Here is a 12,965-nt window from a genome sequence, read left to right as displayed (position 1 = left end):
ACATCCAAGAGAACCCCCACCTGGACTATCCAGACATCCAAGAGAACCCCCACCTGGACTATCCAGACATCCAAGAGAACCCCCACCTGGACTATCCAGACATCCAAGAGAACCCCCACCTGGACTATCCAGACATCCAAGAGAACCCCCACCTGGACTATCCAGACATCCAAGAGAACCCCCACCTGGACTATCCAGACATCCAAGAGAACCCCCACCTGGACTATCCAGACATCCAAGAGAACCCCCACCTGGACTATCCAGACATCCAAGAGAACCCCCACCTGGACTATCCAGACATCCAAGAGAACCCCCACCTGGACTATCCAGACATCCAAGAGAACCCCCACCTGGACTATCCAGACATCCAAGAGAACCCCCACCTGGACTATCCAGACATCCAAGAGAACCCCCACCTGGACTATCCAGACATCCAAGAGAACCCCCACCTGGACTATCCAGACATCCAAGAGAACCCCCACCTGGACTATCCAGACATCCAAGAGAACCCCCACCTGGACTATCCAGACATCCAAGAGAACCCCCACCTGGACTATCCAGACATCCAAGAGAACCCCCACCCAGCCTACGTAGATATCTAAGAGAACCCCAAACACCCTGCCAACAGGCCATCTCTGAGTAGCAGACAGGTGGGAAGAAGAAATAGAGACTGAGCAAGGAGCAGACATAGAAAGGGGAGAGATTAGATGACCAAGACAATAGCCAGAATTTCATTTTATTACTCTAAAATCCAAACACAGGTGAGAGAGCGCTAGCCAGGAAATACATGATCTACATCATCTATATTCATCTATATTACTGCGTCTTCTGGGGTCCCTGCCTTCTAGTTATCTCCCCAGTCTGGCCTCTCATGAAGGCAGGGCCCACATGTCTTACTCATCATTGCATTCAATGCCTAGAATCACATCTGACCCAGAGAAGCTTGGGAACATTGATGAACAGACGAATGTGATTCCCGCTGCACTTACGCCCACCACCAAACATATACCTTGGGACAATTTCCACCTGTGAGAGCATTTGGGACTCCAGAAATGCTTAAACATCACACAACTGCGCAAAGGTGACCCTCATGGATCCTCCAAAGACAAGGGAACCTACCAGTTTGTTCCAGATGTCTCCCTGCCGCTTAGCTTTCAGGGGAAAGACAATGCGCACTAGAAGGCAGGTCCAGGTCAGAGCCAGCAAGGCGGCCGAGCCACTGCTCTTGCTGTAGAGAAGGGAGAGAGACAAACGTACATCCTGAGGCACAGCACAGTATGTGAACCCTTCCTTGACTTGTTCCCTAACATCATCAATGACAACTCAGGACAAGAGTCTAGGCCTCACTGGCCAAAATCTCATCACTTGACATTTGCAACAATAAAGACAAGAAGAGATGGTTCAGAGGTTAAGAGCACTGTTTGTCCTTCCAAAGGATCTGGTAATTCTCCCAGCACCTACAGGCAGTTCACAACTGTCTGCTGCAGGGGACCTGACGCCCTCCTCTGGTGTCTCTTGGTACCAGGCACATACTTGGTGCACAGACATACATGTAGGCAAAACACTTATACACATAATTTTTAATTAATTAATTAAAGCAATCTGGCTTTCCCCATTCAGTGCCTTGGGCCCACTGACTCCCAGTTCTGCTCCTCAGGAAAAGCCACTTTCTCTATTAGCCTGGTTCTCCTTGTTAGAGACAGGCTCTAAGTGCCATTCAGAGTGCCAAGGTAAGAGGCAGGTATGCTCACACTGCTCATCTGTACCAGCCTACTTGAGTAGGACTCCACGAACCCCTGGAGGCCCACAGACTTAACCTCTTACCTCGGAACACCTGCTTTGGAGCCAACACCTGAGGACTGGAGAGAGCTCAGGAGGTTCTTGGCTGTGGCCTCTGGCTGGGCCTCGGCCAGTTGCTGGATGGCCGCCTGCAAAGCCCTGCGGGAGGCCGCGTCTCTGGGGTGGGAAGGAAGGAAGGGAAAAGGGTGATCTCAGCAAGCACTGGTCTTTCTGGGGAAACACTGATGGTACCCGATTCCAGTGGATCCCAGGTGACAGGAATCAACTAGATAAATCCACCTTGCCCCAGAGTTCTAAAGTACTGGTAAGAGCAGAGGATGACAAGAAGGGCAGGATCTACAGCCATGGTATACACCCCATGACTTCACAGACTAATGAGTGGCTACATATGCTGAGATCACACAGAGGTAAACACTGTCCCAGGCCTTCACAGTAACGACCACCCATGAGGTATATAATGGCATCATCTCTTCTGCAGATGAGGAAACTAAAGTACAGAGAGGTCAGAGCGTGGCCCTAAGAAGCCTGGCTCTCACAACTGGACTCTCCCCACTATCCTATCCCACACTGGACACCGTGTCTCTGGGTGGGACTCACCTGTATCGATGCAGAGTCAGGCAGAATAACTTGCAGAGCCCTTTTACTGCTCCCTCTGGCAGATCTGAAAGCAAAGTTTACACAGAGACTCAATACACACAGTGATCAGCATCTGCTTACATCGGTCCTTCTCTCAGACAGGATCTTGGCACCAACACTCCAGTAAGCCCCAAATCTTTAAGCTAAAACCCCAAGGAAACAAAGGCAGTATCAAAACACATGGTACAGAAAAGCTCGGAGTAGCACAGACACTTGATAAAGCAATGGCAGTAAAGAGCAAGCATGAGAATTTGCTCGCTATCTTCCCCGCCTCTACAGGGCGGACAATCAATACGGGTACGGCTCTTCTACTTCCTGGCTTGAACACTGGCTTTACCCTGTGCTGTTTAGTTTATGATCACCTGCAAGTATCTGCTCATGCACAGGCTAATAAGTAATTAAAAATTAGCAGACCGGCCAGGTATGGTAACACATGCCTTTAAACCCAGCAGGAGCAACAAGAGGATCTCTGTAAGTTTAAGGCCAGCCTGACCTACATTGCAAGTTACAGGTCTGCCAGAGCTACACAGTAAGACTGCCTCAAAAATTGAAAGAAAGATAGACAGATAAAGAGACAGACAGAAAGCATAAATCAGTAGTATCTCTCCCTACCCTGCAGCCAGCCACTCAGGAGACTGTGGTAGGAGGATTGCTTGATTCCAGAAGTTTGAGGTCAGCTTGGGCAACACAAAAACCCAGTCTCAATAACAAAACACACATGGCTACACAAAATAATAATTAAAAGAAAAAATTTAAAGCCCAAGATTAAAATGCCATAAAATAGGTGTGGTGGCACATGCCTTTAATCCCAGCACTCAGGGAGGCACAGGCAGGTGGATTTCTGTCAGGTAGAGGTCAGCCTGGTCTACAGCAAGACTGCAAAGTGTTCTACCCTCCCCCAAAAAAAGAAAAGAAGGGCTGGAGAGATGGCTCAGAGGTTAAGAGCACTGCCTGCTCTTCCAAAGGTCCTGAGTTCAATTCCCAGCAACCACATGGTGGCTCACAACCATCTGTAATGAGGTCTGGTGCCCTCTTCTGGCCTGCAGGCACACACAGACAGAATATTGTATACATAATAAATAAATAAATAAATAAATAAATAATTAAAAAAAAAAAGAAAAGAAAAAAGATTAAAGTACCACAAGTAGCCAGAAAGGGAAGAGCACCTGTAACTAGGTGGTGAACGTCTAAGCTTGCTGAGAGTTTAGTCAACTGTAGGAAGCGCAGAGGGAACCAGGTGCCGGATGGGATTAACAACAAAGACAGATGAAGAAAAACAGTGTGCTGAGAGCACCTGGTGCTCAGTGCTGCTCTGCGCACTTCATCTATGTTCATGTGTGCCATCCCCACAAGCTAGGCTCTGCTGTCTGAACCCACCTTACAAGGAAGGAAGTGAACAATAGAAACCCAAGGAGGCCAGCCAGAGGGGTAGCTGGGCTGAACAAGAGTGCTCACTCATGCTGGACAGTCAACTCGGACAAGCACTACCAGCCAGACCAGGGCATGCGGCCAGCAGACAGAAGCTCAACTCAGGGAAATCTGGCCTAAACTGTGAGATGATCAAGCCCAGGAAGAGCTTTCTTGGCGTTTCCCATTTCAGGTGATGTTTCCCAGGCCCTGTAGCACTCTCAACACTTAGACAGTAACCAGAGGCAGGAACAGGCTGAGAGAGCAGGAATAACGACCAGAAACATAAACTGCAAGTGTGCCACTGCCACCAACTGTACTCTCATTGACCCCCACACCGACCTCTGAGAGACACCACTAGCTTCATGTTCGACTTGGGCTCAGAGGACAGAGAACGAGAAATGACAGCTCCATACAGGAGGCTGCACCTCACTCTGATTACAGAAGTTCAGGACGACGCCAGATTCAGAGTGGAAGCCGGGCGTTGGTGGTGCACACCTTTAAACAATCTTTTTTTTTTTTGGTTTTTCGAGACAGGGTTTCTCTGTGGTTTTGGAGCCTGTTCTGGAACTAGCTCTTGTAGAGCAGGCTGGTCTCGAACTCACAGAGATCCGCCTGCCTCTGCCTCCCAAGCGCTGGGATTAAAGGCCTGCGCCACCACCGCCCTGGTGCACACCTTTAATCCCAGCACTCGGGAGGCAGAAGCAAGAGGATCTCTGTGAGTCTGAGGTCAGCCTGGTCTACAAAAGACGGTGACGCAAGAGGACAGTAGGAGCTAGATGCCAGCTGGTCCATCCAGGAGACCCTGTCTTGGGAGGAAAAGAGGGACGGAAGGTCGGCTGGCCAGTTGACTGGTTTGTTTAAATTCGTCATGGTAGTGCACACCACACCTATAATCCCAGTACCAAGTGATAAGAAAGGTGAACGGCAGCTTGAGGCCATTATACAGAGTCCTCTTCTCAAATAAGCACACACATACACACACACACACACACACACACACTCCCAAAAAAAGCTAGTTAGTAAAATTCAAACACCTGTAGTGTATGTCCTCAGAGAGCATTAGAAACCATGGATCTGTCAATCTTAACAGACCTTAGGGTTCTTAACTAGCCAACCACCTGTTGCCATCCTCTTAATTCTGTGGACATAAAAAGAAGTATCCCAGAAAGATTGGTGTTGTCTTCTAGAAACATCTGACGCCAACACAGCTAAAATTACAAATGACTTCAGCATCTATCTGCACTGACCCAACTGTTTTAACTGTTTCGAAGCACATTTTATATTAAAAAAATGTGAAGGCAGGCCGGGCGGTGGTGGCGCACACCTTTAATCCTAGCACTTGAGAGGCAGAGACAGGCGGATCATTTTGAGTTCGAGGCCAGCCTGGTCTACAAGAGCTAGTTCCAAGACAGGCTTCAAACTATAGAGAAACCCTGTCTTTAAAAACCAGGGGGAAAAAAAGGTAAAGGCAGAAGTCAGGGGGAAGGAGGAGGAAGCCGAGAGCACTGCAGGTGCAGGGCAAACACCCACCTTTGCCAGCGATACATCTCCCCAGCTCACTGAGAATTTCTCTCCGCTCCTTTACACTAGCTGTTGTCACCTTCACGGCAAAACGCTTCAGTGTCTCGGAAACCTGTGAAGACCAAACCCGCAGAAAATGTCACCAGTCAGACCACAAACAGTGAGGGTGTGCGTTCAGTGTGCACACGGCAGAACGGCCATTTTCCTGACAGCTGGGGCATCATGGGGACTTAGCAGCGTTTCTCAGCTCTACCCACTAGTTGCAGCCATTAGTAACCCATTCGCCTCTTGCCCCAGTTGTGACAATCAAGTTTCTAGACACTATCAAATCTCCAGGGACAAGGGAGAAAAAAAAAAATCACCCACTGTTTAGATGCACTGTTTTAATCCAGTCAACATACCTTTCTTCTTATTTTTTTGAGACAGGGCTTCCTTGTAGCTTTAGAACCTGTCCTAGCACTCACTTTATAGACTAGGCTGGCCTTGAACTCAGAGATCTGCCTGCCTCTGCCTCCCGAGCACTGGAATTAAAGGTGTGTGCTACCACCAACAAGTGGTACAACATACCTTTTTATTTTTTTTAATTTATTTATTTATTAAAGATTTCTGTCTCTTCCCCACCACCGCCTCCCCGACATACCTTTTTAAAAGTTAAGCAAGGCAAGACAAAATCCAACAATCTCTAGACAGAAAGTATCCTCTCAGACATACCCCAAAAGTACACCATGGCTGATGGCTGCCCCCGCTCCAGTGGGTGGCCCCACATTCATGTGCATACAGGCAGCACTGACTGGACTAAATACCAAACCTGAGGACCCAGGAAATAAAGGAGAAAATGGACTTACACAAATAGGTCCTCTACTTCGACACACACAATGTGGCATGGGAACACAAGAGCACACTCATGCACACACTTATGCACACTTTAAATAAGTAAACATATTTTTAAAGTGGGGAGGAGCTAGAGATGGTTCAGTGTTTAAGAGCACTTGCTGGTCTTGGAGAGGGCCAAAGTTCAGTTTTCAGGACCTACACGGCAGCTCACAAACACCTGTAACTTCAGTTCCAGGGGATCTGACACGCTCTTTTGACCTCCGCAGACACCAGGAACACAGAGGGTGCACATACATATGCATATACACACATGCAAACATGTAGGCACTGACACATACAATAGAATAGTTTTTAAGTGAACATGAATGTGGGAGGGAACTGTATCGGGGTACTCGGGGAATGAGAGGGAGAACTGGGGTGAATATGATCAAGATCAAGATATACTATTTACAAGCATGACACTCTAACAGAACAAATAATTTAAAAAAAAAAAAAAAAAGACAGTATGAGCCAGGCAGTGGTGGTGCACACCTTTAATCCCAGCACCCGAGAGGCAGGGGCAGACAGATTCTATGAGTTCAAGGCCAGCCTGGTCTACAAGAGCTACTTCAAGGACATGCTCCAAAGCTACCAAGAAACCCTGTCTCTAAAAACCAAAAAAAAAAAAAAAAAAAAAAAAATTAAAAAACAAAACAAAACCCAAAGCAATATGAGCCAGGAATGTTAGCACATGCCTTTAATCACAGCAGTAGAATCTCTGTGAGTTCAAGGCCTGCCTTCCTGATTTGCAGGACCTGAGATCCTGTATCAGAGAGAGAGAGAGAGAGAAAGAGAGAAAGAGAGAGAGAGGAGAGGTGTATAAATGGTGGTGCTTTTTCTACATACAAATATACCTCAAAAATTCTGAGAATGGGCTGGAAAGATGGTTCAGAGGTTAAGAACACAGTCTGCTCTTCCAGAGGTCCTGAGTTCAATTCCCAGCAACCACATGGTGGCTCACAACCATCTGTAATGAGGTCTGGTGCCCTCTTCTGTTGTGCAGGCATATGTGCAGACAGAGCACATATAAATAAATAAAATTAATTTTTTAAAAAATAAATAAAACAATTAAGAAAAAAATTCTGAAAACAAAAACAAAAAATTTGAATACAATCCCAGAAAATGGACAATTATTTAAGTTAGGCAGAGACCTAGAACTAATCAGAACTATTAGTATTGATTTCTTTTTTTTTATTATTTTATTAAAATGATCTCATAAAACACATAATAGACTTCCTAAAATGTCTGTGCACATACAACATAGCTAAGTAAACATTTGTGAAAAAGTATTGACTTCTGACTTAAGATTAATAAAGTGAAGAACTATGGACAAACAGTGAGAGGCAAAGCAAGTTTGTGAGAGAAGAGTCCAAATCTAAGGAGGGCCTACTACATGCCGGCATGCTCTCTCTCCCTTTCCACCATCACGCTCTGACCTCCCAGGAGAGAGTGCCAGCACCCTGGCCAATCTGGCAGAACAGAAGCACACACTGCTAACTGTGAAGCGAGCTGGACCCCAGCTCTGCTCTCAACAGCCGTGGAAACGAAGCACAACAACGGCAGCTCTGCTCTCCAGTTTCTCTAGCTAAGGCGTCAACAGCACTCACCTCAAGGCACTGGTACTAAAGCTAACGCACCTGCAAGGGCAGCATCGACAGTCCCATCTGAAAGAACCACCTCCAAGGCAGAAGGCTCTGCCTCAAAGTAGAGCCAATGGCCGCAGCATCTGTGTTCTCAAAACCAAACAGGTCTACAAAGAGACACCAACATGCCCAGTCTTCCACATCTGAGTCAGCGCAGTTTGTGAGCATTCTCAGAAACCTAGGGAAACCTGCTCTATAAAGTTCTTGTGAGCAGGCAGCACGTCCACGAGGCAGGTCCACGAGGCAATCAAGTCTGGAGTCAGGGTTGGGGTTGGTTTTGAGGGTTCTTCAAAGGAAGCCCAAATTAGTAACATGAATTAAGGGTGCAGAGACACAGAACAATGCATTTATTTTCACATTTACTTTGGAGAAGGGGGCATGAGTGTGGAAATTAGGGAACACCTTGTGGGCCCTGAGGCTTGGTCTTGCTGCAAGTGCTTTACCCACCGAGGCACCTTGCTGGCCCCTGCTTTTTTTTTTATGTGTAAAATCTGCTATAAGTCTCTTGGCAATAAATACAATGGCATCCAAACTTGTACATAAACTATTTCTTGTTTTGATATTTTTGGGTGTGGTTTTTTTTTTTTATTTGTTGCTTTGGTTTTGTTTTCTTGAGACAGGGGTCTCTCTACACAGTCCTAGTTGTCCTGCAACACTATATACACCAGGCTGGCCTTGAACTCAGAGATCTGCCTGCCTACCAAGTGCAGGGCAGAAAGATGTCAGCACACCTGGACTTGCTTTAGTTAAGTGTTCTTTGTTTTACTTTCACATTGGCACATAACCCAAGGATTCTAGAAGGTCTGTCCTCACGCCTGAGCTGAGCCATACTTCAGCAGTCACCTCTGTACCTCTGAAGATGGAGGCTTCCTGGCTCTGGGACTCTTGGCTTTTCTATTTTACCCTTCATGCCCTGACTCCACCATGCTCCCCATCCCACCAATAGCAGTCCTCAGTTTATAACACGAGCAGCTGAGATGGTCAGTGTCCAACTGTGCAATACAGCACACACCCTCCACCTGACGACCTGTGCACCTCATGCTGTCCAGCGTCTGTTTCCTTGCAGTGGGAACTGCCCTTTCCACCATCGCCTGTTTGCCTTGTTTTACCTAATCTTATTAATTATTCAACTCAAACTCTTAGTTTTGTGTCTTCATTCCAGAAAAATCTGTCCTTCCTCCTGAAGAAGTCTCTGAATTTTCTGTCCTACCCCAAGCTGGCAGGTGGTTCTCCGGTGTGTAAGGTACTATCATCAAGTGTACCACGATGTCTGTATGGAGCACACCATTCATTTCAGAGGTCGTACAGTGTGCAAAGGTGCTAGCACCATATTCAAGTTTGCCAAGACCCAGAATTCCATGTTGAAATCAGTTTCCTTCTGAGTACTGAAGCTTCTGTCTTTCTCCTCTGCACTAATAGCCTTTAGCTGTGGCTGTGAAGGCCAAAGCCAGCATAGTGGTTTTTGCTGTGTTCAGAGACGGTCTTACTATGCACCTAGGCTGGCCTCCACCTCGAATCCTGTGTTGGGAATATAGGAATGCCAATTCTGACTGATCTTTTGGAGGACACCCAGTTTTTCTTTCTAGAAGCTTTTAGATTCTTTTTTTAAGATTCTGAAATTTCATGGTAATATGCTTTTGTTGTGAGTCTCTTTTATCCATTGTGCAGAGTCCTCTGGTCTAGAAACATATCCATCCACTGGGGGAAAGTTTCTTGAGTTATTCTGTTAACAACTTCCTTGACAAGTGATCCTAAAGAAGTGTTCCCAGCAGTGGGTCGACAGCACTGAGTTTTAAGGTCACAAGAGAGAAAACTTTAGTTTCTTGCCGGAGTGGAAAAGCTAGGGATCTGACAGCATCTAAACCTAGGTTCAAACCATCTTCCTTAAGCCAGTCACTCTCCCTTCCATGTCAGCTGACTCCAGAACTTCACCTTTCGAAGATTCTGCAAAGGATCACAGGAGGGCTCCTGAGTTTCCTAACTGATGGATTGGGACTCACTTCCATTGGTATTCAAAGACCTGCATTTCTCTTCTTTTTTGTTTTTGTTTTGTTTTGTTTTTGAGACAGAGTTTCTCAGTATAGCCCTAGCTGTCCTGGAACTTGCTCTGTAGAGCAGGCTGGCCTTGAACTCATGGATTTGCGCCTGCCTCTGCCTCCTGAGTGCTGGGATTAAAGTCATGGACCACCACTGTCCGGCAAATCTGTATCTCTGTCATTTTCTAGCTCCTGAAAGTTTGCTACTATTGCCTGTGTTCTCCATCCTCCCCTCCACTGGTTGGGTTTGCTTTTGCTGCACTGGGGATCAAACATAAAGCCTCATACATCATGTCAGAAACACATTCTATTACAGAGACATGCCCTCAGCCCTAAAATATCCTGTAGGAGAGCGGATAGGGATGGCACGTAGGGTCTAATGACTATTAGGCAAGTGTTCTACCACTGAGTCACCCACAGGCCAGAGAGAGACAGAGAGGGTCAGAGGACAGCTTGCAGGAGTCAGTGCTCTCCCAGCACTCAGACTCAGGCCACCAGGCTTGAACAGCAGCCAGCACTTTTGCCCAATAAGCCATCTTGCTGTTTAAATCCTACTAACCTTAGTGAGGTCTGAGAAAAAACAAACAAACAAACAAACAACAGATGCATACAGACTACTCTCTGCCCTACAAGACAGTAACATTAAACTCCTTTGGCTTTGTTTTTCTTTTTTCTCTTCTCCCCCTACCACCAGACAAGGTTTCTCTGTGTAAGCCCATTGCCCTGGCTGTCCTAGAACTAGCACTGTAGGCCAGGCTGGCCTTAAACTCAGAGATCTGCCTGCCTCTGCCTCCTGAGTGCTGAGATTAAAAGTGAGCATCACCATAGCCCTGGACGGCCTAGAACTGTCTCTGCCTCCCAAATGTGTCACCTCACTGTCAATATGGCATTAAATTCATGTTATAGTTTCTCTCACAAATATGAAAGAACTTTTCAGCTGGGCAGTAGCAGTGCACGCCTTTAATCCCAGCACTGGGTAGGCAGAGACAGGAGGATCTCTGTGCATTCAAGGCCAGCCTGGTCTACAAGAACTAGTTCCAGGACAGGCTCCAAAAGCTACAGAGAAACCCTGTCTCGAAAAACCACAAAGAGGTGGGGGGGGGGGGTTGGGAGTGTAGTTTGTAACACAGTCCTTGCCTAACATGCATGAAGCCCTGAGCTGGATCCCCAGCATGGCAAAGGAAAACAAGAAAAGTAAGCAACCCCTGGAAACCTTGTCACAACAAAAGTGAGGAAAAGAATAGTAGGCTCCTTTAGCTGTCACACTGGGTGCTGGGAAGACTGGCAATCATGCCCTCCGAGTTCACAGGCAGCACTGTAGACAGCACTGCCCAAGAATGAAGTCTCCAAGGTGACAGAAATGCTTCCCTAGTCTGGTCAATACACCAGCCACTAGTCACATGTGACTACTAAAATGTGCTTGAGAATTTTTAACTTCAGATAGTTCAGACAAACTTAAGTAAGTCTTATGGCTATTCTGATAACACAGCCAAGGGGGACCACACTACTGGACAACATAACTCTAGAGAGAAGATTCTGATTTTGTTTGGTTTTGCTTTGTTTTTCAAGACAAAGTTGCTCTCTGTAGATCCACCATCCGCCTCTGGAGCGCTGGTATTAAAGATGTGCGCCACCACCACCTGGCTGAGGAGAAGACTCTTTTACCAGTATTAGTGTTAAATAGTCAATCCTCTAGAAGCACTGAAACCTTACTTCTTGGGATTCACCATGGCACAGCGCTGAACAAATGACCAGCTCCTTGTACAGGAGACCCTCGCAAAACAGCTTTTGAATGTTCAGGTTAAATGGCCCCTCTGGCCGGTCTCGAGGCTCAAACATAAAAATCAACTACTCTCATCCTGGAGACCCAAACTGTCTAATAGATACCAGTTTCTGCCAGGCAGCGTAATCCCAGCACTAAGGAGGCATGCGCAGGACGGCTACAAGTCCAATGCCAACTTGGTCTCCAGTTTTAAAACCTACGTATTTTTAAGTTGTGGCAGGGGGAATAAGGAGAGAGCTTCTTTTTTCCATTGATAGTCTTTTCATCCTTCCACACGCTACAGAAGAAGCTGGAATGGAGAAAGAGGGGTCCTTAAACCCTCCCTGAACTGCAATGTAACCACAGGTAATAACAAGGGTGACAAGACTCCTTCTAGCTGAAGGGATCCAACAACAATAACCAAACTACATCTTCCCAACAACCCTATGTGACAGATATTATTTCAACACCATTTTACATATAAAAAGCCTGAAACGTAGAGGGGTGATGTAATTTATCTACAGCCTCCGAGAAATCAACGAGCAGAGACGACTCCAAACCCGTGTGGACATAAGGCTACATTCTATGTGGTCGCATAGAGTGGGTGCACTCTGCATTGCCCCGCGGCTCCCGGTCACCGGGCTCTGGAAAACCGTGGCAGACTCCGAGGTGGAGCTCTGCAACCGCCGGAGCCGGAGCAGGCACAGCAGGGCGCCAGCTGCCCTGAAGCTCAGCCGAAGCCCCGGACTCCTCGAGCCCAGCGTCGCTCTGGCCGCCAGGGCCGAACCGAGCCTCCAGCCCTGAGGTGCCAGCCCCGCCGCCTCTTCCTGCGGCGGCCTCCGCCGCTGTCAGCTCCGCAATCTCGGTCCCAGCGCTCCCGCCACCGCCGCCCGCGCTCTGGCCCCGCCGTCCGCCGCGTTAGCCCCGTGGCCGCCCGCCCGCCTCACCTGCGTGTCCGCCGCCATCCTGCCGGCGCCCACTCCGGAACTGCTTCCGGAGCGCTTCCGGGTCACGGCAGGGCCCACGCGGCAAGACGACGCCTGGCGCCCCCGAGCGGGAGGGCGGCCAGGCGCGCGCGCTGGAGCCCGGTGCACAGGCTTTTTTCATCCTGGCTCCGGGAGACGCCGCGCATCTTTGGGGATCCCGGATCCAGCCCCGACACTCCCATGGGGCGGTTCCTGAAGGTTCTTAGTTCTTTGGCGGAGCCACTGAAAGCCGCTTCCTGGGCTCCGGGAATGAACCCAAAGGATTAGTCCTTAGACTTCGCGGGAGGATCAGGGATGC

General features: G+C 47.9%; 1 protein-coding gene across 1 annotated transcript in view; it reads right to left on the bottom strand.

Annotated features, from left to right (window-relative positions):
• The window catches only part of Gcn1 (GCN1 activator of EIF2AK4), a 65,117-nt gene extending 52,458 nt beyond the window's left edge, over positions 1 to 12,659 (bottom strand). Inside the window, exons 1-5 of the mRNA XM_041648350.1 lie at positions 12,629 to 12,659; positions 5,377 to 5,479; positions 2,398 to 2,461; positions 1,825 to 1,956; positions 1,120 to 1,228 (exon numbers count right to left, since the gene is read on the bottom strand). Coding sequence (XP_041504284.1) covers positions 1,120 to 1,228; positions 1,825 to 1,956; positions 2,398 to 2,461; positions 5,377 to 5,479; positions 12,629 to 12,646 — 426 coding nt within the window. The 5' untranslated portion in view covers positions 12,647 to 12,659. The remainder of the gene's footprint in view (positions 1 to 1,119; positions 1,229 to 1,824; positions 1,957 to 2,397; positions 2,462 to 5,376; positions 5,480 to 12,628) is intronic.
• Between the last annotated feature and the right edge of the window lie 306 nt (positions 12,660 to 12,965).

This window comes from Microtus oregoni, unplaced genomic scaffold (assembly GCF_018167655.1).
Source record: "Microtus oregoni isolate MIOR12 unplaced genomic scaffold, Mior012 000003F_ref0000135, whole genome shotgun sequence".
Lineage (NCBI taxonomy): Eukaryota > Metazoa > Chordata > Mammalia > Rodentia > Cricetidae > Microtus > Microtus oregoni.
This window is presented reverse-complemented; position numbering and strand designations above follow the sequence as displayed.